Below are 27,592 nucleotides of genomic sequence, written 5' to 3'. Positions count from 1 at the left end.
TGCGGCTGCTCCATCCCGTGCGTGTCGTGCCGAGAGGGTTTGCGCCCCCACATCCGCTTCCCCCCCCGTATTCACTCCCCCTTCCCCAGCGGCTCCCTGCCCATGGCGGCCCTGAGCCAGCCCCCTCTCCCTGGGAGGCCGGGATGTTATCCCATATCCTGGCCAGACAAGGCAGGCGACTGGAAGGCTGCAGGGAACAGCAGGGTACATTTTTGCACCCTGATTCCCCCGGGCTCTGGGGCTGAAGCCAGGTGCAAGGCCCCTCCAGGCGGGACACCCCCCTGGGGGAACCAGGGCGTAAAACGGACCCGAACCTTCCCTGGAGCCTGCCCGGATGAAACCCAGGAAGGGTCTTCGGCCAGGGCAGGTCCCCCCCAGGAGGGAGCAGCCGGGCCCCCAGGGGACTCCGGTCCGGCTGGCGCGGTGCCCTGGGGTCTCATCCGGCTGAACTGGGTCCTGTGGGGTTTGCACCCCCCAGCGGCTAAGCTGGGTCTGCAGCCGCTGACTTAGCCCCGAAGGCCCCCGACGGCCCCCGGCTGCCCTGGATTCGGGCTCGTGCTACGGATGGGGCAGGAGATGCCGGGGCAGGCGGGAGCACCGAGCAGGAACCCGGCACTTGGGGGGTCGCTGCGGCTAAAACTGCCGAGTGGGGGCGGGAACGCGCGTTTCCACGGTTAACGTGTGAATTGGCTAAATTGAACCCGGAACCGCCTGGGCCGCTGGGGCGGGGGTGGGGTCCCTGTTGGCCTGCCCCGGGCAAGTTGGACCCCTGGCGCCAGGGTCCCGCTGGCTGCCCCAGGCTCAGCCCTGCCCGACCCGTCTCCCCCCAGCCGGCTGGGCTCAGACACCGGTGAACTGGCCAGCGCCTCGGTCACCCAACGCTCACTGGTCGCAGGCTCCCCTGCACGTCCCTAGTGCCCGGCCAGGTTAGGGTGTCGCTACCGGTCGCACGTGCGGATGGGAGCAGGTCCCGGCCCGCTGGGCAACTTCAGCCCCCCGGACCTCAGCCCCCACCCTGCCAGAGACCCCCCCTTTCTCGGGTCAGACCCCTCCAGATCCCCCTCCAGCTGCATGGACAGGGCCCGATCCGGCTCCCCTCCCCGCCAGCCAGCCCGCTGCTCCCAGGGGTGCGTCTGTCTCAGGCCGGCTGGGAAGTTGGGGGGGACATGGCAGGAGGTAGTTTCCTGTGTGGAGGGAGCTGGGGACGAGGGGGAGTCGTGCGGCTGACAAGACCCCAGGCTGTGGGGGCCGAGCCGAGGGCTGCTCCGTCCCCCACACGACAGGCTGCTGCAGCCTCCAGTCCCCGGCAGCTGCGTCCCCGCCCGCCCAGGGCTCAAACGACTTTCCAACTCGGTGGCTGAATCTCCCTGCGGCTTCCTGAGGGGGCTGGACCCAGCATCCCCTTTCTCCCCTCCTCCCCCGGGGACTGTAGGAGCGAAGGAAGGGCAGCAAGGCCCGGGGGGACCCGCCTGCTGGGTTTGTTTCTCACTTGGGTGCGGCCCCCCCTGATTTTTACCCCTTTGGTCACAAGAGGCTGGAAATCGTGGCCACGACACATTCTTAATTGAAAAATGCATTTTCAATTGCAGTCGTGTAGACCCGATTCATCATTGTGCAAACCCATGGAGCGCTCCGTTACATTTCTCACTTGTCAAACCTACGCTGGAAATGACACATTTCGGGAAAGTCGGCACGTTTTCCCCGCCGTTTTTAAATGTATCAAAATTTCAGAGGAGTTTTTGCATAGCTGGACAACCCACCAATAGTTTCACAGCACTGAGGAAGTGGGCGGTACCCACAACAGCTCGAGACCATCTCCATGTGTTGTTAGTCTCTAGGGTACTCTCCGTTTTTCCTACCGTTGCAGGTTCTGTCTGCAGCCCAGCAGGTAGGGTCCCTGCGAGCCCCGCGCTTTGCTCCCGGGCTGGGTCCTGCCGCTGCGGAGGGGGGTGCAGGGATGGGGGTGGGGAACCCTCCGGCTGGCCTGGATCCGGCCCCCAAGACTCAGGGCTCCTCCCCAGCCTGGGGGCGCCTGCCCTGGTGTCCCAGCCCCCCGGCTGTCTCCCAAGGGGAACAAAATCAACGCGCCTGGTTTCCCACCCCCCCAGGCTCTGGTGCGCAGGGGACGTGGGGAGGGTCTTTCTGCTTCTCACTCAGGGGCCACGTCGGGGGGGTTGGGTTTTTGTGTTTGTTTCTCACTTGGGTGCAGCCCCCCCGATTATTCTGCGGGCCAGCGGCCCCCGACCCGAAAAAGGTTCCCTGCCCCCGGTTTCACTCCCCCCCCCCCACCGCTGGAAACGGCCCCCCCAGCCGGGTTCCCCTTTTCTTGCTGCTAGTCACTGGCGGATGTGGGAACTCAGTACGGCCTGCAGCCCTTGTGGGGCAGGGGTGGGGACGTTCCCCGGAAGTGCCGGGCGGTGACACAGCCCCTGACGGGCTCTGGCCTGCCCCCGCCGTGCCCGAGACTCTGGGAAAGGGTCACAAGAGCCATTTGGGGGCCGGAGCGAGCCCCGCGCAGCAGGACACGGCCGGGGGGTCGGTTCAGTCCGGCTCAGAGCAGGGTGAGGGGAGACTTCCTGCCAGGGGTGCGCACGGTCTGGTCTGCGCCTGGTTCTCAGCCAGGCCCCCGGGCGTGGCCCTTTCCTCGTGCTGCACCCCACGACCCACCACTGCCCAGCGGGGAGTAAGGGGTGAGAGTCATTGGAATGTCAGACAGGCACCGACACACCACAGCCCCCTGGGGAGGGATCCAGGGCCGGGGGGTGGCAGTGTGGGGAGGGGTCAGAGCTGGGGAGGCTGGGAACAAGGTGAACTCAGGGCAGGAGACTTGGTGGGGGGGGGTCTCCTCTTCCTGCCCTGCCCGGCATCCAAGCGGCCCTGTGAGCGAGGGCCAACGGGGGGCTGGGACATGGACCCTCCCCAGAAGTTCCCCTGGGAGCGAGCTCGGCTGGTACCGCGCGTCTCCGGCCGCCCCTTTGATGTGCCTGGCTGCCTGCTGCTTATTAACGGGTCACAGTCCTGCTGGGCGGGAGGACAAGTGGGGCTCCGCGGGGTCTGTTCTGGGACCGGTTCTGTCCAATAACTTCATCACTGATTTAGCTATTGGCATAGAGAGACACTTATTTAGTTTGCAGATGATCCCAAGCTGGGAGGGGTGGCGACGGCTCTGGAGCTTGGGTCAGAATTCAAACTGATCTGGACACACTGGAGAAATGGTCGGAGGTCGATAGGATGATGCTGAATAAGGACAAATGCAAAGTGCTGCACTTAGGAACGATCAATCCCTGTTCCCCTTGGCCTCTGAGGATAGAACAAGAAGCAATGGGCTGAAACTGCAGCAAGGGAGGTTGAGGTTGGACATTAGGAAAAAGTTCCTAACTGTCAGGGGGGTGAAACACTGGAATAAATTGCCAGGGAGGTTGTGGAATCCCCATCTCTGGAGATATTGAAGAGCAGGTTGGACACACACCTGTCAGGGTCCTGCCGTGGGGGCCGGGGACTGGACTCGATGCCCCTCGAGGTCCCTCCCCGTTCCAGTGCTCAGTGACTCTACGGTTCTGGTGCGGCGCACGGGGCTGCCGACACGGCCGGCCTGCAGGAGCCTTGGGAGCTGCCGGAAGCCCATCTGGGAGTGTCCCACCTGCACCCCTGCTGCGCCGGCCGTCTCTTTGCCAGAGCGGGGAACCGGGGCCCCTCTGCTCTGGGTCTGTGGGTACCGGGCAGTGCGCTAGTGGTCGTATCTCTGAGCCATGGGCCGGGCCGGGAGATTCAAGCGGCCGAGGGGCTGTCGCTGCCTCCTCCTCACTCGCCCGCTGGTTTGTTGTTGCTCCTGTTCCCCCAGGCCCAGCGACGATGACGGGGAAGGATCCCGCGTCCCCCCCTGGCTCCGCGCTGCCCGGGTACCTCACGCTCTGCCTCGTGCTGTGGGCTCCCAGGCTGGCCCCAGGTAGGTGCTCCGGCCTCCTCCTCGCTGGGTGGATATCCCTGTCTGCTCAGCCCTGCCAAGGACATGGAGTGGATGTTTGCAGAGAACTACCCACAGTGACTCCAAGATCTCTCTTCAGTAGCCAAATTACTCTCCATCCCATTGCATGTCGAGTTGGGATTCTTTTTTCCAATCAGCCGTGTTTTATTTTTTCCAATGTGCCATTCACAATCCCTGAGGGGTGGGGCAGGTCACAGCTCCAGGGAAGTACCAGCCCAGGGAGAATTGCATGAACTGCATTAGACCAGATCCCAGAAGCCCAAGAAAACAAAAGCGTTTGGGTATAAAAGCTGGATGTGAACTGATCAGGGGCTTCAAGGTGCCGCAGGACTCCCCGTTGTTTGTGCCGACACAGACTAGCCTCTGAAAGTTTTCTCCTTGTCCGTTTCCCAGCACAGTTCACAGTGACGGGACCTGAGTGCCCCATCGCCACCACCCTGGGGGGGGAGGCCGTCCTGTCCTGCCACCTCTCCCCCCGGATGAGCGCCGAGAGCATGGAGGTGAGGTGGTTCCGATCCCGGTTGTCTGCAGTTGTGTATCTGTACCGCGACGGGCAGGACCAGTTCGGAGAGCAGATGCCGGAGTACCGAGGGAGAACGGAGCTCTTGAAACACAACATCACCGACGGGAAAGTTTCCCTGAGAATACGCGATGTCCGGCCCTCCGACGAGGGGCAGTACACGTGTTTTTTCCAGTCTGATCTCTCTTACGAGGAAGCTTTATTGGAAGTGCAGGTGCCAGGTCAGTTACATTGTTTCGTAAACTCTGAAAAACCCCGACTGGTGCTTGGATTGTGACTCGCCTGAGTCTGGGGTGGGGTTAGTGGCCCAAATCTGACATTTGAGCCGGGGGTTAATGACAGGGCTTGTGGCGAGCGCATGCGCAACCGTGTTAATGAGACACAAACACCGCTAACCGGTCAGGTGACACTAACGTGTTGTGGTTATTCCCGTGACTTTGTGCACTCCTGGGGCTGAGCTTAGGTTTTGGGGGACTTTGGCGGGGCCCCACTTCTGCATTTATCATGCCAGAGAGGGGAAGGAGCCTATGACCCTGCAAAAGGGCTTTTTCGACAGAGTGTCCACACTGAACGGACGCTCTCTCGCATGTCAGCTGTGATCGCTATGGGCGGAGTGGGCACCAGGGCCCTGTGCTTTTTCCTCTTCCCTCTTCTTCCGAAAGAACTCCCTCTTCCCCGGCCACACACGCCTTTTCCCGAAAGGGCTCTTCTGCAAAAAGGCTTCTTCCTTGTAGAAAGAGGTTTCCCAATCTCAGAAAAACTCCTCTGTTCCTTTGATTTTTCTTGAGAAAACGCAATTGCAGTTGTGGATGGAAGTGACGTTTTTCCAGAAAAACTCTGCAGTGCGGCGCCTGTTTGCTCCCACGTCAATGACACTTTCTCTTGCAGAGCTGCGTTTCCCGAGGGCCAACCCCTGGAAGGCGGGTCTCGGTGTGTTCCTGGCTCTCCTGGCTGGTCTCATCGCCCTGGCCAGCTACTGCTTCTGGAGGCAGCACCGAACGAAAGGTGACATGAGGAGAGGGATGGCGGGGGAGGAGGGTGGAGGGGGGGTGTTGGTGAGGGGGATTTGAAAACAAATCCCAGAGTAGAGCTGACGGGAGGAGGGTTTTCATTCAGTGTCCGGGGGAGCTGCAGGCAGGGGGAGCCGGGCTGAGGGGGAAGAGGGAGCTGAAACGTTAAGTCTGAACCGAGTCGTGTCAAGTGGTTTCACCCTTCAGCTCTCACGATTGTTCCCGGCTCCGGCTGGGGCCAGGAGCTACCCCCGCTGGGGCTCTGCAGTTAAATGCAGTAGGAGCTGTGTGTGTAGGCAGCTTTGAAACCGGCTCCCCCCAGCGCTGGCTCCTCTACTCCCGCTCTTGCTGCCTCTGACACAGCGGCAGCGAGGTGGGGGAGCGAGTCGTCCAGTACTCGCTGACGTCCCCATTTCAAAACTGCCCCAGGGGTGTGAATCCGCAAGTCTTGCTGAAATTACCGGGCACTGGCCGTGCAAACCCCCAAGGCAGCTGTGAAAATCGCCTCCCCCCCCCCACGAGGGTTTTCTCAGCTGAATCTCCAGGTTTCCATGCCCTGGGGTTGATTTTTTTAACCCTGGCGATTCCCCCTTTAGCTTCTATTTTAGCCTGTGAATTCCCATCCCGCACCTCACCCCACGGCCTTGCTCCTGGATTGACACTGGCCAGTTGCGGAGGGACCCCCTTAGCCCTGGTGCAGTGGCCAGATGGGTCCTGATTGTCCTGTGCCAAGTCCTGTGCTGCCCAGGAGGCGCTGGGGTCTGGCTGATCATGCAGCCCCGTCCAGGCAGCGTTTCTTAAGCTTTTTAAGACCAAGGAACACCAACAAACTTTTTGTTGAGGAAAAAAAAAAGGAGGGGCAACAAGCTATTGAGTAAAAAAAAAAAAAAAAAGGTTGCCTGCCCCCTTTAAGGGAGAACACAGCTTAAGAAACACTGATCTAAGGGTTGGGTCTGGCTGATAACGGAGCCTCGTCCAGGCAGAATCTAAGAACTGGGACTTCCCTGCATGAGGGTCTTTGGGACTCATTTCTGCCGGATAACAGGACTCCTTTCTCTGTTTGGTTTCCAGGCAAACTCCAGGTGGAGCTCGGTAAGTTCCCTCCCCTGCCCCTCGCCCCGCACAGCCGCTGTGTGACTCTGTCTCCCACTGGGCGACTCACCCCTCTCTCTGTTCGGTTGCAGGGTGGAGATGCGCCCAGCTCTGCGCAGGTACTGTCCAGCCCCTGGGATTGTAGCCACCCCGGGCAGTTACACAAACGCCAGTGGGGGCTGGGAGACCGGGGAGGGGGAGTCAGTTCTATGGCCAGAGCTGAGAGCTGGCTGGGAGCTCTTTCAAAGCTCCTGCCCTAAGCTCCAGAGGTCCCAGGGTCGATTCTGCCTGCTGGTGTGAGACCCGCCCAGCCCAGTAACGCCCAGCAGAGCCTGGGCCAGGCAGCCCCGTGTGACCCCGGCAGGGCCAGTGAGGTGCCAGCCGCCTGGGTCTCTGTGTTCGCTCTGCCGGGCTGGAGGGGACCGGGAGAGGTCTCCTAACGCAGCCCCCTGCGCTGGGACAGGGCCAGACCCCCCTGCAGGGAGTTATCCAGCCCCTTTGTAGCAGGGAGGGGAGCCCACTGCCCTGGGCCGGGGTGGGGCCATGTCCACGCAGGGGGGCATGAACCTCACCAAGCCATTCTGCGTCATCCTGGCTCTGGGACCGGCTGCTGAACGTGCAGGGGATGGCAAGGGGAGCCAGGGGCAGTCTCTAGCTGGGGACACGTGCACCTCTGGGCTCTGGGAGGGGCTCTGTGGCCGGGGGGGGGGGGTCTGTGTCACTCGCAGGGCCCAGGGGACACGTCACTCCAGGCAGAGTTCGGCTGAGTCCCCAGGGCAGCGGGATGGTCTAGACGTGCCGTGGTCGGCAGGGAAGCCTCTGTCGGCCGCTCCATTATGCCTCATCCCTGGGATCCTGCCTTCACCCCCCTCCCCCCCCCGGCCTCTGGGTGCCGGCTCCTCTGGCCCCCCACTGCCCCTGTCCCAGCCCCTCCCCCACTGCTCCTGCCCTTCCCCCCATTGTCTTCTCACAGGCAGAGGGGCCCTGACTCCCCTCAGACACACATCCCCAGAGCGATTAACGGGAGGGGGGGCAGGTTAATTTCCCGCTGACCCCAGGGACCCACTCCTGCCCCCAGCCCTGACTCTGTGACTCTCTCCCCAGTGGACGTGACGCTGGATCCAGACACGGCTCATCCCGAACTCGTCCTGTCTGAGGATCGGAAACGTGTGAGACTCGGAGACACGCGCCAGGATCTACCCGACACCCCCGAGAGATTTGATTATTGTGTCTCTGTGCTGGGCGCCGAGGGGTTCGCGGGCGGGAGGCGTTACTGGGAGGTGGAGGTGGGGGACAAGCCGAGATGGACTCTGGGGGTTTGCAGGGAATCTGTGAACAGGAAGGGACAGGTCACACTCTCACCTGGGAGAGGATACTGGGCCGTGTGGCAGAAGGAAGGGGAATACAAGGCCTGCACCTCCCCCCTGACCCTACTCTCTGTGAGCGTCAGGCCCAGCCGGGTGGGGGTTTTCCTGGACTACGAGGCGGGCGAGGTCTCGTTTTACAATGTGACTGACAGGTCCCATCTCTTCACCTTCACCGACACCTTCTCCGGGACGCTGCGCCCGTATTTCCATCCCGGTCTCAACGCCGGGGGCACCAGTGCGGCTCCCCTGATCATCTGCCCGGTGCTGGCCCAGGCCGGAGGGGATCCCAGCCCAGCCAGCGAGGAGAGGGGAGCTCAGCAGGGAGAGCCGAGCGATTCCCCCGGCCGGGCTGAGGCAGAGGGGAGGGAGGAGGAGACACCTCTCTGCTCCAGCGAGGCTGGGAACACGCCAAATGGTTCCTACTAGCGCTGGCCCGGCCCTGCCCAAACTGGCTGGCGGCTCCACCCTCCTCGGCACTCCTGGGGAAATCGAGGCTGCGGGGGTCGATCTTCCGGCGTGTGATTGAGCTGGTCTAGCGAGGACCCACTCAATCAAATGCTGAGGGCACCTCGTCGGCAGGAAGGGAATTCTCGTGGCTGGAGTCGTGTGTCTGGCGTCGACGTTCTCCCCCAGTGCAGAGCTGCTCTGAGTCACTCCAGGCTGCTGGGTCCCTCGGGGGCACTTCCTTGGCCTGAGCGGTCCCAGCAAAAGCTCCACCCCTTCCACATGGAGCCAATCCCTTTCCCTGAGACCACGCCCCTTCAACCTCCCCCACCTCCTCCTTTCCAGCCCCAACTGAGGGTCAGGGCTGCTGCGTGGCGCAACCCCGACCTTTTCCTGCACGGCCCCACCCTTCCCTGGCCACCGGGGAGCTGCAGGGCTGCAACCCTGCCAGCAGACGGGAGCCGGGCTCCCTGAGTTTCCTTCTTTTAGCTAGAAATGGAGGCAGAGGTACCGGTCGCACAGTGCCAAGGAAGGAGCTGATCTGGGGCGGTTAATTGGGAGGAGGGCAGGAGCCCAGTCATAGGGGTGGCAGCCTCGTCCCTGTGGTGAGGCCCTTCTCTGGGTTCCAGGGGTTGGATTTTTATTTCTCTTGGGGATTGCAAGGCAGGCGGGGAGAGTGAAATGATTCGGCGTTTCCCCCGGGCTGGCCTGAGGCCTTACGGGTGGTTCTGGGCTCCAAGGAGACGCCAGACCCACAGGCACTCGCAGAGGTGGGACAGAACTGATCCGGGGCTGGCTAGCAAAGTGAAATACACCCTACTGAAGCAGAGAAGTGCCTGGGAGGCCGTGGACGGAAAAGCCCAGGGGAGATCCCTTAGGAGTCCCGGGCTAAGCGTAAGAAAGGGAGGGGTTTTGGAACTGAAATTTGTGTCCTTTTAATATTTGTATGTTAGGTTTAGCAATATAGCAGTGGAGTTTAATAACAGAGCAATGTAAGCAAAATGCAGGACAATGTAGCACTTTAAAGACTAACAAGATGGTTTATTAGATGATGAGCTTTCGTGGGTCAGACCCACTTCCTCAGGTCAAATCCTCTATTTGATCTGAGGAAGTGGGTCTGGCCCACGAAAGCTCATCATCTAATAAACCATCTTGTTCGTCTTTAAAGTGCTACATTGTCCTGCATTTTGCTTCAGCTACCCCAGACTAACACGGCTACATTTCTATCACTAGAGCAATGTAAGATACATATCAACATCAATATAGTTTATTTTTTTATTTTATTAAATTAAGTCCTTTTAGTGAAACGTTTATTTTTTTGCCGTAAAGTTTAGTGAGTTTAGTCAATGGGCCTAAGTGAAAAAGAGAGTTTTGGTTTTGTGTCTGTGCTAACGAGAGTCCTTGGGCTGAGCCCTTAATTGCTTGATTTACAAGGCAGATGTTGATGTGCCGCATGGCCTTGAGAGTCCTTGTAACATTGCTTGTGTGGGTGAAAAGGGAATGAATGTGTTGCAATAAGGTGCAAAAGTTATATTGCTAGAACCCGACGGGCAAAAGAAGGCGGTGGAGTGTGGGCAGAGACCAGGCGACCCAGCAGGGATGCGTATCTGTAATAAGGCGTGATGGGACTAGGCAGATTGACAAGACGTGAAGTGGAGCAGGCACCCCCAAAAGAGACTGATTCCAGGATGAGCCTTCAAGCGATGTTTGGGAACGACTGACATCAACAGGGTAACATTCTGGTCACAAGCCGACAGAGCGGGATCCGTGGATTTCAACAGAGACAAGGATTAGAAACGCAGGGGGCTTTGCTAAAGGACTTTGGGTTTGTCTTGCCCCCGACTCCAGAGGAGCATCGGATCGATCGACCGACAAAGGTCCTGCTCCCCCCGTGTTCGATCTAAGCAGCCACTAGACTGATCCAGACTCTGGACTGGTAACTAGAACATCGTCGGGCAGGACCGTTTTGTGTGTGTGTGGCTGAAGAGCATATGCAACTGTTGTATTCTCAATAAATGCGGCATTCCGCCTTTTCCCCTAGAAAAGATCTTGTGTGCTTCGCTTACCCAGATAACATTTTGGATTGCAGTCGTATCGATCCCATTTATACTTTTGCAAGCCAATGGAGCGTTCCGTTACATTTCTAACATTTCAAACCTACGCTGGAAAGGACACATTTGGGGAAAGTCAGCACGTTTTCCCTGCCGTTTTTAAATGTATAAAAGCTGCAGGGGCATCCAAATTAGTGTGTAATGGGAAAAACAACCAATAGTCTCGCAGTGCTGAGGCAGTGGGCTGTACCCACGACAGCTCATGAGTCCATCTCCATGTTTTGTTAGTCCGTACGGTGCTGCAGGACTGGTCGTTGTTTTTCAAGTTTTTAGATGTAGAGTTTAGACATGCAGGGGAAATGCCTCTCTCAGAAAAGCCCCGCCCCGCCCAAACCCCACGGGTTCCCCTCTATAAACGTGTTGGGCCAGGGAGGAAGCGGAGGTTAAAGAGTGGGAGACAGTGAAAGAAAACTTCAGAGGGGGAGCCGAGTTCGTCTGCAACAGGAAAAACTTTAAAATCCAGACTAGTAGCCCCTGGCAGACGAGCAAAACGTGTCAACAGCGACTCTGTCGTGTGAAGCATCGACAGGGAGATTGGCAGAAAGAAAACGTCGAGACCTGATTCTCCTCCGTGACGTCCGTGCCGAGGGCTCTGAGCCGGGTCCGGCAGAGCCCGCTCCCTCTCGGTGAAATACATGACCCCTCCTCGACGGGCACCGGCACCTGCAACGACAGGACACGAGGCGTCGCTCCGCACCTGCTGTTCCACCGCAAACCGACGGGCCCACAAGGCTCCTCGCACCCGGATTTCAGTTTGCTCTGCGTGATGTGCATCACACCCGCCCCAGGTTAGAGTCACCTCCCGGCAGGGCCCTTTGCAGCGGGGTGGCTCCGGCTCTGCGAGGTCGAACATCTCCCCCCGCGCCCGCCAGGCCTCTGTGTTTCTCAGGCACTTTTGGCCTCACCAGCGCTCGGACGCTCGTCAGTAGGTGAAACCAGAGCGACTGGCCCAGCAAAGCTCCCAGGCCAGGGGCCGCCTGGGAGAGCCGGGGTCCTTCCGTCAACTTCCAACGCCCTGATAACGACGGTCACAGGCAGCCGCGTCCGGCTGGCGCCCGCTCTGCCTTTCAGTCCCGCCTCGGGTCTTTGGCTTCTTCCCTCTCCTCCCGTGGGGGCCCCGCCTGTTGGCCCCACGTCCTTCTCGTGCCCTCTGGCGTGTGACCGCCCCGCAGGAGCCTCTCTCCGTGCGGCTGGTCCCCCACCACAGGCGCTGGCCATGGGGAGGACACGCCGTCGGTTACAGGGAGCCCAGGAGCGGCTGCCCCAGGGGAGACGAGGGAGCAGGAGACTCCCAGGGGACAGAGACAAGTCCTGGGGCAAAATCAACGGTCAATGCCACGGGGCGGGAGGGGCGGCTGCTGCTCTGGTGCAGGGATGGGGACACTCGGAGGGGGATGGTTGCGGAGCCGTTGGGCCGCGGAGCTTCCCTGCCGAGCTGTGCGGGGGGGGCCCTAGCGTCCCCCCACTTCCCCTGGCCCCCCGACTCCCCCCCAGTGCTCCCTCATCTCCCTGCACCGCAGTGTGCCCCCTCCTCTTCCACCACTCTTGACACCCCCAAGCCTCCTCCTCTCCACCCACCCCTCCTTTCCCCCACCCCACAGCTCCCCCCACTGCTCCCTCCTCTCCCCCTGCCCCATTGTGCCCCCACCCCTCCCCCTGTCTGCTCTGCCCCCTGGCAGGGAGGGACAATGTGTGAGGGGAGGGCCGGCGTCTCCCCAACTCTTTGCGGCTGCTCCATCCCGTGCGGGGCACCAAGAGCAGAGGATGCCCTGGGAGGGTTTGCGCCTCCCCGTCCCCTTCCCCCCCGTATTCACTCCCCTTCCCCAGCGGCTTCCTGCCCGTGGCGGCCCTGAGCCAGCCCCTGTTGCCCCGGGAGGCTGGGACGTTATTGTGCAACCTGGCCGGGCGAGGTGGGCGACTGGGAGGCTGCAGGGAACGGCGGGTCCCTTTTGCACCCCGATTCCCCCGGGCTCTGGGGCTGAAGCCAGGTGCGAGGCCCCTCCAGGCGGGACACCCCCCTGGGGGAACCAGGGCGTAAAACGGACCCGAACCTTCCCTGGAGCCTGCCCGGTGAAACCCAGGAAGGGTCTTCGGCCAGGGCAGGTCCCCCCCAGGAGGGAGCAGCCGGGCCCCCAGGGGACTCCGGTCCGGCTGGCGCGGTGCCCTGGGGTCTCATCCGGCTGAACTGGGTCCTGTGGGGTTTGCACCCCCCAGCGGCTAAGCTGGGTCTGCAGCCGCTGACTTGGCCCCGAAGGCCCCCGAGGAGCCCCCGGCTGCCCTGGATTCGGGCTCGTGCTAAGCATGGGGCGGGGGGGAGAGGGGTTGTGCAGAAACACGGGCACTTGGGGGATCGCTGCTGCAAAAATCAAGATGCCAAATAAGGGCGGGAAAGCACGTTTCCATGGTTAACATGTGAATTGGCTAAATTGAACCCGGAACCGCCTGGGCCGCTGGGGCGGGGGTGGGGTCCCTGCTGGCCTGCCCCGGGCAAGTTGGACCCCTGGCGCCAGGGTCCCGCTGGCTGCCCCAGGCTCAGCCCTGCCCGACCCGTCTCCCCCCAGCCGGCTGGGCTCAGACACCGGTGAACTGGCCAGCGCCTCGGTCACCCAACGCTCACTGGTCACAGGCTCCCCTGCACGTCCCTAGTGCCCGGCCAGGTTAGGGTGTCGCTACCGGTCGCACGTGCAGATGGGAGCAGGTCCTGGCCCGCTGGGCAACTTCAGCCACCCGGACCTCAGCCCCCACCCTGCCAGAGACCCCCCCTTTCTCGGGTCAGAGCCCTCCAGATCCCCCTCCAGCTGCATGGACAGGGCCCGATCCGGCTCCCCTCCCCGCCAGCCGGCCCGCTAGTTTGAGGGGGTGCAGCTGTGTCTCAGGGCGGCTGGGAAGTGGCCGGGGGGGAGGGGGGACGACATGGCAAGGGGCTGTCTGCACTGAGCCCAGGGCCAGGCACCGGGCTGTTCACTCCCCCCCCCCCCCCCCCCCCCAGTGTTTCCTGTGTGTATGGAGCTGGGACGAGGGGAAGTCGTGCGGCTGACAAGATGCCAGGCTGTGGGGGCCGAGCCGAGGGCTGCTCCTTTCCTGGCTGCTCCATACCCCACATGACAGGATGCTGCAGCCTCCAGACCCCAGCAGCTGTGTCCTGCACCCGCCCAGCGTTCAAACAACTCAAACCCAGTCGCTAAAACTTTCAAACTCGGTCTCTAAAACTCCCTGCAGCCGGGGGCGCGTCCTGAGGGGGCTGGAGCCAGCCCTGCCCACCCCCCGGCACTGTAGGAATGAAGGAAGGACAGCGAGAAACAGGGGGACCCACCTGCTGGGCTCCTCGTGTCCCCCCCAGGCCTGCTTGGGTGCTGAGTCTGCTGGCCTGGAAGCTGCCGTTTCCCCGCCCTGGGGCGAGGGCGGGAGTTGAACGTTGGGCCTGTTGCACTTTCGCTTTTGCTGCTGCTGGGAACGTGCAGCCAGAGTATGGCGCTGACGTGAGGTGGAAAATATGCTAAGGGCCCTGCAGTCTGCGGCTGGACGCTAAGGCCTGAGGGCTCTGCCTAGGGACGGGAACTCTGGGGGCAGCAGGACCCGCCGGAGAGCACGGAGCGGCGCAGACACGGCCCCGCAGGTAGGGTCCCCGCGAGACCCGCAGCTCTGCTCCAGGGCTGGGTCCTGCTGCTGTGGACGGGGGTGCAGGGATGGGGGTGGGGAACCCTCCGACCCCAACAATCCGGGCTCCTCCCCAGCATGGGGGAGCCCGTGTTGGTGTCCCAGTCCCCTTGCTGTCTCCTGTAGGGCACAGTATCTACTTGGCTGCACCCCCCCCCCTGGCTCCGGTACGCAGGGGGGTATGGGAAGGGCCTTTCTGCTTCTCAATCAGAGGCCACATGAGGGAGGGTTTGATGGTTTGGGGTTTTTTTTGCTGCTCACTTGGGTGCGTCCCTGCCTGATTTTTCTTTGGCCAGCGGCTCCCGACCCAAAAACGTTTCCTGTCCCCGGTGTCTCTTTCCCCCAGGGGCCCAGCGGGGGCTGGAAATGTCCCCCCTGCCGGGTTCCCCTTTGCCTGCCGCTAGTTGCTTACAGCCCTTTTGGGGAAGTGGGGGGGGCCCTTCCCCAGAAGCGCAGGGTGGTGACAGCCCCTGACGGGCTCTGGCCTGCCCCCGCCGTACCCGAGACTCTGGGAAAGGGTCACAAGAGCCATTTGGGGGCCGGAGCGAGCCCCGCGCAGCAGGACACGGCCGGGGGGTCGGTTCAGTCCGGCTCAGAGCAGGGTGAGAGGTGACTTCCTGCCAGGGGTGCACACGGTCTGGTCTGCGCCTGGTTCTCAGCCAGGCCCCCGGGCGTGGCCCTTTCCTCGTGCCGCACCCCACGACCCACCACTGCCCCGCGGGGAGTAAGGGGTGAGAGTCATTGGAATGTCAGACAGGCACCGACGCACCGCAGCCCTCTGGGGAGGGGACCAGGGCCAGAAGCTGGGCATGTGGGGGGCAGGGGCCAGAGCTGGGGAGGGTGGGAACAAGGTGAACTCAGGGCAGGAGACTGGGGGGTGGAAGGGGTGTTCCTCTTCCTGCACGGCTCAGGGTCCAAGCGGCCCTGTGAGAGAGGTCAACGGGGAGGCTGGGATGTAGAAGCCTCCCCACAAGTTCCCCTGGGAGCAAACACGACTGGTACCGTGCGTCTCCAGTCACCCCTTTGATGTACCTGGCTGCCTGCTGCCTATTTACGGTTTAAAATCATGCTGGAAGGGCAGAAGAAGTGGGGCTCCGCAGGGGTCTGGTTTGGGACCGGCTCTGGTCAATATCTTCATCAGTGATTTAGCTATTGGCATAGAAAGAACACTTATTAAGTTTGCAGATGATCCCAAGCTGGGAGGGTTTGCGACTGCTCTGGAGGACGGGTGAGAATTCAAACTGATCTGGACAAATTGGAGAAATGGTTCAAGACAAAAAGGATGAAGTTGAATAAGGAGAAATGCAAAGGGCCCCACTTAAGAACAATCAATCCCGTGTCACACACAGAACGGGAAGCGACTGTCTAGGAAGGAGTCCGGCCGAAAGGGATCTAGGGGTCAGAGTGGACCCCAAGCTGAATAGGAGTCAGCAGTGTGATGCTGTTGCTAAGATAGCAAACATGATTCTGGGCTGCATGAAGAGGTGTGTTGTGAACAAGACACGAGGAGTCATTCTTCCGCTCTGCTCTGTGCTGGTTAGGACTCAGTTGGAGTCTTGTGTCCAGTTCTGGGCACCGCATTTTAAGAAAGATGGGGAGAAATTGGAGAGGGTCCAGAGTCCAGAGAAGAACAACATGAATGATGACATGTATAGAGAACATGAGCTACAAGGGACGACTGAAAGAATTGGGCTTGTTTAGTTTGTTTAGTTTGGAAAGGAGAAGATGGAGAGGAGACATGAGAGCGGTTTTCAAGTATCTAAAAGGGTGTCACCTCCAGACCTGCTGCTAGAAATGGGCCTTATCCTCCCTGCTTGAATTAACCTCGTTATCTCTAGCCTGATCCTGGCCTGCATATTTATACCTGCCTCTGGAAATTTCCACTCCATGCATCTGACTAAGTGGGTCTTTGCCCGTGAAAGCTCATGCTCCAATAAATAAATCTATAAGGTGCCACAGTACTCCTTGTCCCAACTGGAGTCTTGTGTCCAGTTCTGGGCCCCACTTTTCGGGAGAGAGGTGGAGAAATTGGAGGGTCCAGAGAAGAGCAACAAGAACGATGCAAGGTCTAGAGAACAGGAGCTAGGAGGGACGACTGAAAGAATTGGGTTTGTTTAGTTTGGAAAGGAGCAGACTGAGAGGGGACAGGAGAGCGGTTTTCAGGTATCTAAAAGGCTGTCACAAGGAGGAGGGAGAAAAACTGTTCCCCTTGGCCTCTGGGGATAGAACAAGAAGCAAGGGTATGTCTACACTACTGCCCTAGTTTGAACGAGGTGTAATGGTAGTTCGAATTAGAAAGCCTAATTCGAACTACCTACTCTATGCTGCATGTAGCCGCGGGCACGGAGTCCGAACTACCAGGGATTTAAAAATGGCGGCGCCCGGCAAGATGCAAATGAAGCCCAGGGTATTTAAATCCCGGGCTTCATTTGCAACTTCGATTGACTACATTAACCACCCTAGTTCGAACTAGGGCAGTAGTGTAGACAGACCCCAATGGACTTAAACTGCAGCCAGGGAGGTTTAGGTTGGACATGAGGAAAAACTTTCTGCCTGTCCGGGTGGTGAAACACTGGAATAAATTGCCCAGGGAGGTTATGGAGCCTCCATCCCTGGAGATATGGAAGAGCAGGTTGGACACACACCTGTCAGGGATGGTCTATACGGTGCTGGGTCCTGCCGTGAGGGCCGGGGACTGGACTCGATGCCCCTCGAGGTCCCTCCCCGTTCCAGTGCTCAGTGACTCTGCGGTTCTGGTGCGGCGCACGGGGCTGCCGACACGGCCGGCCTGCAGGAGCCTTGGGAGCCCCAGAAGCCCATCTGGGAGTGTCCCACCTGCAGCCCTGCTGCGCCGGCCGTCTCTTTGCCAGAGCGGGGAACCGGGGCCCCTCTGCTCTGGGTCTGTGGGTACCGGGCAGTGCGCTAGTGGTCGCATCTCTGAGCCATGGGCCGGGCCGGGAGATTCAAGCGGCCGAGGGGCTGTCGCTGCCTCCCCCTCACTCGCCCGCTGGTTTGTTGTTGCTCCTGTTCCCCCAGGCCCAGCGACGATGACGGGGAAGGATCCTGCGTCCCCCCCTGGCTCCGTGCTGCCCGGTTACCTCACGCTCTGCCTCGTGCTGTGGGCTCCCAGGCTGGCCCCAGGTAGGTGCTCCGGCCTCGTCCTCGCCGGGTGGTCATCCTCGTCTGCTCAGCCCTGCCAAGGACACGGAGGCACAGCTGGGGGCCCAGTAACCATGTCTGCTACCAACACAGGACTCCTGGGGTGTCCCCGTGGTGCTTCTGTAACCCACTGGCTTCTGTAACTCGCTGGCTTTTTTGCTCACCCTCCTGCACTAATTCCAAAGGTCCCCGGTTCAAGTCCGCCCAGGGGTGGTTATGCCGGCGCCCTGGGAGGCCGGGTTCCCCGGTTTCCTTTCTCCTCTGGCCGATGGCGGGCGGAGCAGCAGAGAACCGGGCGCAACATGAAATGAGTTTAGCTCAGTGCGAAGGGAGGGCTGCACAGATCCCCTCCCCCGTTAGCTACGATGCACCCCAGCTGGAAACAAGAAAAGTGTCACCCTGGAAAGCAGGAGGCAGATGTTTCAAGTGGGAACAAAGTGACCCAGGAAGGGCCCTTCAGGAACTAAACCGAACACGCTCCCACCCCTTAGCGCCTGACGCACGTTGGCTACAGCTGATGGTTCTCCCCTAAACACTGTTCCAGACAGAGACTGTCCTAGGCCAGGCCCATCTTTCCAGCTGTCCCCTCCTCCCCACTCGGATCCAGCGTTTGCTGACAAGTGAGCACTGCAAGATGTATACTTGGGGGACGCTCACATCCACCTGACGACTGCTCTGTTTATTTCTGTATTCCCTCCATCTGTGGTTCTTATGGGTATCTTTTTGGGGGTTGGGATAGCAACCTGTGCCATGGGGGAGGGCTCCCCCATCCTCTTCAGAATTTCGCAACATCAGAGCAGCCAGACTGGGTCGGACCAAAGGCCCCTCCAGCCCAGTGTCCTGTCTGCCCACAGTGGCCAACACCAGGTACCCCAGAGGGAGTGAACAGAACAGGGATTCCTCCCGTCACCCATTCTCAGCCTCTGAAAAACAGGCTAGGGGCACCATCTCTACCCATCCTGACTCAGCCATTGATGGGCCAGACCTCCATGAATTTATCTTGTTCATTTTTGAACCCTGAAATCCTGGTTGGCACAACATCCTCCGGCGAGGAGTTCCACAGGTTGACTGTGCGCTGTGTGAAGAAAAACTTCCTTCGGTTTGTTTTAAACCTGCTGCCTGTGCATTTCACAGGGTGACCTGTAGTTTGTAGATGGTGGGAACAAGTAAATAACTTTTCCTTATTCACTTTTTTTGCATCAGTCAGGATTTTATAGACCTCTCTTCTATCTCTTCCCCTCAGTCTCCTCTTTTCTAAGCTTAAAAGTCCCAGGCTTTTTAATCTCTCTTCCTATAGAACCTGTTCCTAACCCCTCAGCATTTTTGTTGCCCATTTTTGAACCTTTTTCCAATGCCAGCTGATACTTCTGAAGAAGAGGCGAGCACGTCTGCACGCAGGATTCAAGCTGTGGGCGTCCCATGGATTTACACAGAGGCAATAAGAGATTCTCCGTCTTATTCTCTGTCCCGTTTTTCATGATTCCTAATCTTATCTGCTTTTTTGACGGCTGCTGCACGTGGAGTGGATGTTTGCAGAGAACTACCCACAGTGACTCCAAGATCTCTCTTCAGTAGCCAAATTACTCTCCATCCTATCGCATGTCGAGTTGGGATTCTTTTCTCCAATCTGCCGTGTTTTATTTTTTCCATTGTGCCATTTACAATCCCTGAAGGGTGGGGCAGGTCACAGCTCCAGGGAAGTACCAGCCCAGGGAGAATTGCATGAACTGCATTAGACCAGATCCCAGAAGCCCAAGAAAACAAAAGCGTTTGGGTATAAAAGCTGGATGTGAACTGATCAGGGGCTTCAAGGTGCCGCAGGACTCCCCGTTGTTTGTGCCGACACAGACTAGCCTCTGAAAGTTTTCTCCTTGTCCGTTTCCCAGCACAATTCACAGTGATGGGACCTGAGTGCCCCATCGCCACCGCCCTGGGTGGGGAGGCCGTCCTGTCCTGCCACCTCTCCCCCCGGATGAGCGCCGAGAGCATGGAGGTGAGGTGGTTCCGATCCCGGTTCTCTGCAGTTGTGCATGTGTACCGCGACGGGCAGGACCAGTTCGGAGAGCAGATGCCGGAGTACCGAGGGAGAACGGAGCTCTTGAAAGACAACATCGCCGACGGGAAAGTTTCCCTGAGAATACGCGATATCCGGCCCTCCGACGAGGGGCAGTACAAGTGTTTTTTCCAGTTGGGTGTCTCTTACGAGGAAGCTTTATTGGAAGTGCAGGTGCCAGGTCAGTTCCATTGTTTCGTAAACTCTGAAAACCCCGACTGGTGCTTAGATTGTGACTCGCCGGAGTCTGGGGTGGGGTTAGTGGCCCAAATCTGACACTTGAGCCGGGGGTTAATGAGCAGGGCTCGACAAAATATAGAATCTACTCGACTGTGGGACGTAGATTTCAGCCGCGGGCCCCGTTTCCCAGCAGTGCACGCATGTGCAGTGCGGCTCTTGTGCATGCCCAGTGCGGGGCCGGTGAGCGGCTTTTGCCGCCGTTTGTCAAGCCCTGTTAATGAGACACACAAACACCCCTAACCGGTCAGGTGACACTAACGCGTTGTGGTTATTCCTGTGACTTTGTGCACTCCTGGGGCTGAGCTTAGGTTTTGGGGGACTTTGGCGGGGCCCCACTTCTGCATTTATCATGCCAGAGAGGGGAAGGAGCCTATGACCCTGCAAAAGGGCTTTTTCGACAGAGTGTCCACACTGAACGGACGCTCTCTCACATGTCAGCTGTGATCGCTATGGGCGGAGTGGCCACCAGGGCCCTGTGCTTTTTCCTCTTCCCTCTTCTTGCGAAAGGACTCCCTCTTCCCCGGCCACACACGCCTTTTCCCGAAAGGGCTCTTCTGCAAAAAGGCTTCTTCCTTGTAGAAAGAGGTTTCCCAATCTCAGAAAAACTCCTCTGTTCCTTCGACTTTCTTGAGAAAACGCAATTGCAGTGTGGATGGAAGTGACGTTTTTCCAGAAAAACTCTGCAGTGCGGCGCCTGTTTGCTCCCACGTCAATGGCACTTTCTCTTGCAGAGCTGTTTTTCCCGAGGGCCAACCCCTGGAAGGCGGGTCTCGGTGTGATCCTGGCTCTCCTGGCTGGTCTCATCGCCCTGGCCAGCTACTGCTTCTGGAGGCAGCACCGAGAGACAGGTGACGTAGAGAGAGGGATGGCGGGGAGGTTGGTGAGAGGGATTTAAAAACAAATCCCAAAGTAGAGCACAATGAGGGGTTTTGCAGTGTCCGGGGGAGCTGCAGGCAGGGGAGCCGGGCTGAGGGGGCAGAGGGAGCTGAATAGCTTAAGCCTGAACCGAGTCGTGTCAAGTGGTTTCACCCTTCAGCTCCCACGATTGATCCCGGCTCACGCTGGGGCCAGGAGCTACCCCCGCTGGGGCTCTGCAGCTAAATGCAGTGGGAGCCGGGTGCTGAGGCAGCTTTGAAAGCGGCTCCCCCCAGCCTGGCTCCCATTGATCAGTGATGGAGAACTGTGGCCAGTGGAGCCTGGGGGGTCGGTGCCTGCGGATATGGGGCAGCACATGGAGCCATTGCTGTACACGCCAGTTGCTTCTGGGGGCGGGGCAATGCCAGGGGAGGAGTAGGAAGCAGAGGCAGCGAGGTGGGGCAGTGAGTCGTCCAGTACTCGCTGACATCCCCATTTCAAACCGCCCCAGGGGTGTGAATCCGCAAGTCTTGCTGAAATTACCGGGCACTGGCCGTCCAAACCCCCAAGGCAGCTGGGAAAATCCCCCCTCCCCCCCGAGGGTTTTCTCAGCTGAATCTCCTGGTTTCCAAGCCCTGGGGTTGATGTTTAACCCTGGCGATTCCCCCTTCAGCTCCCATTTTAGCCTGTGAATTCCCATCCTGCACCTCACCCCACGGCCTTGCTCCTGGCTTCACGGGGTTAACACTGGCCAGTTTCCGAGGGAGCCCCTTAGCCCTGGCCCGGTGGCTGGATGGGTCCTGATCTTCATCCGCTGCCCAGTCCTGCGCTGACGGGAGGTGCTGGGTCTGGCTGATCACACAGCCCCGGCCAGGCTCAGTCTAAGGCAGCGTTTCTTAAGCTTTTTAAGACCAAGGAACAGCAAGGAATTTTTTGTTGAGGAAAAAAAAAGGAGGGGGCAACAAGCTATTGAGTAAAAAAAAAAAAGGTTGCCTGCCCCTTTAAGGGAGAACACAGTTTAAGAAACACTGATCTCAGGGCTGGGACGTCCCTGCGGGAGGGTCTTTGGGACTCGCTTCATTTCCACAGGATAACGGGACTCCTTTCTCTGTTTGGTTTCCAGGCAAACTCCAGGTGGAGCTCGGTAAGTTCCCTCCCTCTGCCCCCTGCCCCGCACAGCCCCTGTGTGACTCAGTCTCCCACTGGGCGACTCACCCCTCTCTCTGTTTGGTTGCAGGGTGGAGATGCGCCCAGCTCTGCGCAGGTACTGTCCAGCCCCTGGGATTGTAGCCACCCCGGGCAGTTACACAAACGCCAGTGGGGGGCTGGAGACCCTGGACGGGGGGGGGAGGGGGAGTCGGTTCTATGGCCAGAGCTGGCTGGCAGCTCGTTCAGTCAAAGCTCCTGCCCTAAGCTCCAGAGGTCCCGGGTTCGATTCTGCCTGCTGGTGTGAGACCCGCCCAGCCCAGTAACGCCCAGCAGAGCCTGGGCCAGGCAGCCCCGTGTGACCCCGGCAGGGTCTGTGTGTTCGCTCTGCTGGTGCTCGCAAGGTCCTGGGGCAGGTCTCTCTGGGCAGAGAGCTCTGGTGGGAGTGAGTCTGTGACCTGAGATCAGGGCCCAGAGAGAGGCCATAGGCCCCTCCTTGCTGCCCCAGCCTCATTGACACCCCCTCACAGTCTGCCATGGCCCCTGCCCCTTCTGTGTCCAGTTTTTTCTCTGCGCCGAGGTGCCCGGCCCCACCTCTCCTCTGTGCTCTCATTGCCCCGAGTCCTCAGCACCTCTGCTGCCCCCCCCCCGACGTCCATCTCCATCCTGGTGCCGTCCCTTGGCCCCCTCTGCCAGCCTCTCATAAGCCCCGTCCTCTCCCCATCTCTCTCGGCCTCCCTCCATTCACCCCCTGGTGCCCGCCCCTCCTCCGGCCCCCGTCGGCCCGTGTCCTCGCCTCTCCCCAAGCCGGCACCAGCCCTGCCCCTCCCCTCCCCTCATTTCTGCTCTGTGCCCCGGCTCCCTGCCACCCTCTGCCCCCTTCACCCCAAGAGTGCCTGGCCCCGCCCATCACCCCACACTGCCCCCTGGCTCCCGCCCCTCCTCTGCCATCGGGCTACTGCCCCTGGTCCTGCTTCACCCTCCTCCCCTCGTGCCTCCTCTGTCGCCTCCCGCCACCCCAGCCCTGACACCTGTCCCGCTGCTCTGCCCCCCCCCCCCAGCACTTCTCCCTGCCCTAGATCCCCCTGCCCCACTGGAGATCCCCCCATTGCCTCACACCCCTCTGCCCGCCAACCCTGGGGTCTGTCCCCTTCTTCTGCAAACCTCCCCTCATCCCCGGGATCCTGCCTTCACCCCCCTGGTCTCTGGGTGCCTGCTCCTCTTGCCCCATTGCCCCTGTCCCGGCCCTTCCCCCCCCCCATTGCCCCTGTCCCAGCCCCTCCCCCACTGCTCCTGCGCTTCCCCCCATTGTCTCTTCCCCGGCAGAGGGGCCCTGACACCCCTCCTCCCCGCACAGCGATTAACGGGGGGGGGGGGCAGGTTAATTTTCCCGCTGACCCCAGGGACCCGCCCCTGCCCCCGGCCCTGACTCTGTGACTCTCTCCCCAGTGGACGTGACGCTGGATCCAGACACGGCTCATCCCGAACTCGTCCTGTCTGAGGATGGGAAAAGCGTGAGACTCGGAGACACGCGCCAGGATCTGCCCGACACCCCTGAGAGATTTGACTCTTCTCCCTGTGTGCTGGGCGCCGAGGGGTTCGTGGGCGGGAGGCGTTACTGGGAGGTGGAGGTGGGGGACAAGACTCAGTGGTACCTGGGGGTCTGCAGGGAATCTGTGAGCAGGAAGGGGCTGGTCACACTCACACCTGAAGATGGATACTGGGTCGTGCGGCTGAGGGACGGGGGATACAAGGCCTGCACCTCCCCTTGGACCCCCCTCCCCGTGAGCGTCAGGCCCAGCCGGGTGGGGGTTTTCCTGGACTACGAGGCGGGCGAGGTCTCGTTTTACAATGTGACTGACAGGTCCCGACTCTTCACCTTCACCGGCACCTTCTCCGGGACGCTGCGCCCTTTCTTCTGTCCCGGTCGCAACGCCGGGGGCACCAACGCGGCTCCCCTGACCATCTGCCCGGTGCCGGCCCAGGCCGGAGGGGATCCCAGCCCAGCCAGCGAGGAGAGGGGAGCTCAGCAGGGAGAGCCGAGCGATTCGCCCGGCCGGGCTGAGGCAGCGGGGAGGGAGGAGGAGACACGTCTCTGCTCCAGCGAGGCTGGGAACAACCCAAATTGTCCCTGCTGGCCCGGCCCTGCCCAAACTGGCTGGCGGCTCCGCCCTCGTTCGCCCTCCTGGGGAAATCGAGGCTGAGGGGGGGTCGATCTTCTGGTGTGCGATTGAGCTGGTCTAGCGAGGACCCACCTGAAGCCACTCCCCTTCCCTGAGACCACGCCCCTTCCACCTCCTCCCCCTTCCCAACCGCAGGGTCAGGGCTGCTGCCTGGTGCAACCCGCCCTTCTCCCGCACGGCCCCACCCTTCCCTGGCCACCGGGGAGCCACGCGGCCCCAGCCCCCAGGGTGGCCGGGCAGTGGAGGCCGTTTCCCTCGCCTGCCTTACCCACCGCCCGTGGGACCCGCCTTTCGGGACCCCCTTACTGCAGCCGGGAGAGCAAATCCCCTTCCTGCCGCAGACGGGAGCCGGGCTCCCTGAGTTCCCTGCTTTTAGCTAGAAATGGGGGCAGAGGGTGGCGCTTGCACAGTGCCAAGGAGCTGATTTGGGGGGAGGGGAGTTAAAAGGGGGCAGGAGCCCAGTCATGGGGTGGCAGCCTCGTCCCTGAGGTGAGGCCCTTCTCTGGGTCCCAGGGGTTGGATTTTTATTTCTTGGGGGTTGCAAGGCAGGCGGGGAGGGACTGGGACACTCGGCGTTTCCCCCGGGCTGGCCTGAGGCCTTGCGGGCGGTTCTGGGCTCCGAGGCGCGGCCGGACCCCCAGGCACTGGCAGAGGCAGGACAGATCTGATCCGGGGCTGGCTGGCAAAGAGAAATACACCCCAGTGAAGCGGAGAGCTGCCTGGGCTGCCGTGGAGGGAAAAGCCCTTGGGGGAGCCCTGAGGAGTCCCAGGCTGGGTGGAAGAAAGGGAGGGGAAATCTGTAGCCTTTGATACTGGTATGTCAGGTTTAGCAATGCAGCAGTGGAGTTTAATAGCAGAGCAATGTCGGATGCATCTCTCAGCAATATCGCTTATTTTATTGGATTAAATTAAGTCCTTTTAGTTCAATGTTTATTTCTTTGCTCTAAAGTTCAGTGAGTTCAGTCAGTGGGCGGAAGCAGAGAAGAGAGTTTGGTTTTGTGTCTGTGCTAACGAGGGGTCCGCCCAGCTGCGCCCCTCTCCCTGCTCGTTGGTTACAACGGTTGCAAAGCATCACTGCCGAGCTCGGGGGGGCCCGACCCCCAAGCCCTCCCCTCCCCCACAGGGTACCCCACTTCCCCCCAGTCCTAGTGCCACCCCATCTCCCTGCCCCCCAGCGCCCTCATTTCACCCAGCGCCCCCCACTTCCCCTGCCCCCAGGGGCTCCTTATTCCCCCTCCTCTTCTCATGCCCCCCAGAACCCCTCAACTCCCCCCAGCGCCCATTTATCTCCTTCTGCCCCCAGCATCCCCTCATTTCCCCCAGCGACCCCCCACTTCCCCTGCCCCCTAGGGGCTCCTTATTCCCCCTCCTCTTCTCATGCCCCCCAGAACCCCTCATCTCCCCCCAGTGCCCATTTATCTCCTTCTGCCCCCAGCATCCCCTCGTTTCCCCCAGCGACCCCCCACTTCCCCTGCCCCCTAGGGGCTCCTTATTCCCCCTCCTCTTCTCATGCCCCCCAGAACCCCTCATCTCCCCCCAGTGCCCATTTATCTCCTTCTGCCCCCAGCATCCCCTCGTTTCCCCCAGCGACCCCCCACTTCCCCTGCCCCCTAGGGGCTCCTTATTCCCCCTCCTCTTCTCATGCCCCCCAGAACCCCTCATCTCCCCCCAGTGCCCATTTATCTCCTTCTGCCCCCAGCATCCCCTCGTTTCCCCCAGCGACCCCCCACTTCCCCTGCCCCCCAGAAATCCCTCATTTCCCCTGAGTGCTCCCCTCACCTGCCCCCGCCCCACAGCAACCCCCCTCCCCCCAACAGGCTTCCCTGCCCGTTGTCATGTGGTTCGGTGTCCAGACCCGCGGGAAAGCAGGACACAGCCAGGGTGGCCGGATGGTTTCACCCCAAATACCCGACACGCTGACGGACGTTCCACTCGACAGGACGTCTGACGGGAACAGCGGGCGCGTCGATCTGCCCAGCTCTGTTCTCTCCGCGCGTTTCCGGCACAGCAGCCGCCCGTACGGGTCTGTCTGGTATCGACCCAGACGCTCCGGTGGTTTTATTCGGTATTTTTGTTCCACCATCCGGCAACCCTACCCGGCAGGCCAGCGAGACGTCGCCAGCTCCTCGTGTATCGCCCCTGGTGATTTGCGGCTGCTCCATCCCGTGCGTGTCGTGCCGAGAGGGTTTGCGCCCCCACATCCGCTTCCCCCCCGTATTCACTCCCCCTTCCCCAGCAGCTCCCTGCCCGTGGCGGCCCTGAGCCAGCCCCTCTCCCCGGGAGGCCGGGATGTTATCCCATATCCTGGCCAGACAAGGCAGGCGACTGGAAGGCTGCAGGGAACAGCAGGGTCCATTTTTGCACCCTGATTCCCCCGGGCTGTGGGGCTGAAGCCAGGTGCGAGGCCCCTCCAGGCGGGACACCCCCCCGGGGGAACCAGGGCGTAAAACGGACCCGAACCTTCCCTGGAGCCTGCCCGTACGAAACCCAGGAAGGGTCTTCGGCCAGGGCAGGTCCCCCCCAGGAGGGAGCAGCCGGGCCCCCAGGGGACTCCGGTCCGGCTGGCGCGGTGCCCTGGGGTCTAGTCCGGCTGAACTGTGTCCTGTGGGGTTTGCACCCCCCGCGGCTAAGCTGGGTCTGCAGCCGCTGACTTAGCCCCGAAGGCCCCCGACGGCCCCCGGCTGCCCTGGATTCGGGCTCGTGCTACGGATGGGGCAGGAGATGCCGGGGCAGGGGGGAGCACCGAGCAGGAACCCGGCACTTGGGGGATCGCTGCGGCTAAAACTGCCGAGTGGGGGCGGGAAAGAGCGTTTCCACGGTTAACGTGTGACCTGGTAAATTGAACCTGGAACCGCCTGGGCCGCTGGGGCGGGGGTGGGGTCCCTGCTGGCCTGCCCCGGCCAAGTTGGACCCCTGGCGCCAGGGTCCCGCTGGCTGCCCCAGGCTCAGCCCTGCCCGACCCGTCTCCCCCCAGCCGGCTGGGCTCAGACACCGGTGAACTGGCCAGCGCCTCGGTCACCCAACGCTCACTGGTCACAGGCTCCCCTGCACGTCCCTAGTGCCCGGCCAGGTTAGGGTGTCGCTACCGGTCGCACGTGCGGATGGGAGCAGGTCCTGGCCCGCTGGGCAACTTCAGCCACCCGGACCTCAGCCCCCATCCTGCCAGAGACCCCCCCTTTCTCGGGTCAGACCCCTCCAGATCCCCCTCCAGCTGCATGGACAGGGCCCGATCCGGCTCCCCTCCCCGCCAGCCAGCCCGCTGCTCCCAGGGGTGCGTCTGTCTCAGGCCGGCTGGGAAGTTGGGGGGACATGGCAGGAGGCTGTTTCCTGTGTGGAGGGAGCTGGGGACGAGGGGGAGTCGTGCGGCTGACAGGACCCCAGGCTGTGGGGGCCGAGCCGAGGGCTGCTCCGTACCCCACACGACAGGCTGCTGCAGCCTCCAGTCCCCGGCAGCTGCGTCCCCGCCCGCCCAGGGTTCAAACAACTTTCCAACTCGGTGGCTGAATCTCCCTGCGGCTTCCTGAGGGGGCTGGACCCAGCCCTGCCCCCCACCCCCCCAGGACTGTAGGAGCGAAGGAAGGGCAGCAAGGCCCGGGGGGACCCGCCTGCTGGGTTTGTTTCTCACTTGGGTCCGGCCCCCCCCTGATTTTTCAGTGGGCCTGCGGCCCCCGGCCTGAAAAAGGTTCCCCCCCCCCCGTGTCGCTTTCCCCCTGGGGTCTGGAACCGTCGTCCGTGGAGGTTTCATTTTCCTTTCCCACCAGAACACAGGT

The 27,592-nt window shown here is 61.0% G+C and overlaps 4 protein-coding genes across 5 annotated transcripts in view; all 4 read left to right on the top strand.

Moving 5' to 3' along the window:
• The window catches only part of LOC102449337 (butyrophilin subfamily 1 member A1-like), a 109,035-nt gene that overhangs the window by 56,150 nt on the left and 25,293 nt on the right, over window positions 1–27,592 (top strand). The window lies entirely within an intron of this gene.
• LOC142823149 (butyrophilin subfamily 1 member A1-like) lies at window positions 2,314–9,409 on the top strand. 2 transcript variants are annotated; one of them, XM_089771386.1, is made up of 7 exons: window positions 2,314–2,561; window positions 3,842–3,946; window positions 4,379–4,726; window positions 5,394–5,510; window positions 6,587–6,607; window positions 6,700–6,726; window positions 7,712–9,409. In XM_089771386.1, the coding sequence occupies exons 2-7, from the start codon at window positions 3,853–3,855 to the stop codon at window positions 8,398–8,400; spliced, it is 1,296 nt and encodes a 431-aa protein (XP_089627512.1). In that variant the 5' UTR covers window positions 2,314–2,561; window positions 3,842–3,852; the 3' UTR covers window positions 8,401–9,409. The 2 variants fall into 2 exon arrangements, with proteins under 2 accessions (XP_089627512.1, XP_089627513.1); XM_089771387.1 differs by lacking the exon at window positions 2,314–2,561 and having other exon boundaries at window positions 3,425–3,946.
• LOC149523123 (butyrophilin subfamily 1 member A1-like) lies at window positions 14,006–24,743 on the top strand. The gene is made up of 7 exons (XM_089770529.1): window positions 14,006–14,145; window positions 17,223–17,327; window positions 19,232–19,659; window positions 20,312–20,486; window positions 21,617–21,637; window positions 21,731–21,757; window positions 23,089–24,743. Exons 2-7 carry the CDS (start codon window positions 17,234–17,236, stop codon window positions 23,841–23,843), a joined length of 1,500 nt encoding a protein of 499 aa, XP_089626655.1. The 5' UTR covers window positions 14,006–14,145; window positions 17,223–17,233; the 3' UTR covers window positions 23,844–24,743.
• LOC102451810 (butyrophilin subfamily 1 member A1-like) overlaps window positions 14,025–27,592 on the top strand; it is a 52,265-nt gene continuing 38,697 nt past the window's right edge. Inside the window, exon 1 of the mRNA XM_089771345.1 lies at window positions 14,025–14,145. The gene's annotated coding sequence lies outside the window, so the exon portion shown is untranslated. The remainder of the gene's footprint in view (window positions 14,146–27,592) is intronic.

Source organism: Pelodiscus sinensis, chromosome 19 (genome assembly GCF_052426305.1).
Source record: "Pelodiscus sinensis isolate ZL-2025 chromosome 19, ASM5242630v1, whole genome shotgun sequence".
Lineage (NCBI taxonomy): Eukaryota > Metazoa > Chordata > Testudines > Trionychidae > Pelodiscus > Pelodiscus sinensis.
Note: the sequence above shows the minus strand (reverse complement) of the source record. Positions and strands in the feature narration are given on the sequence as shown.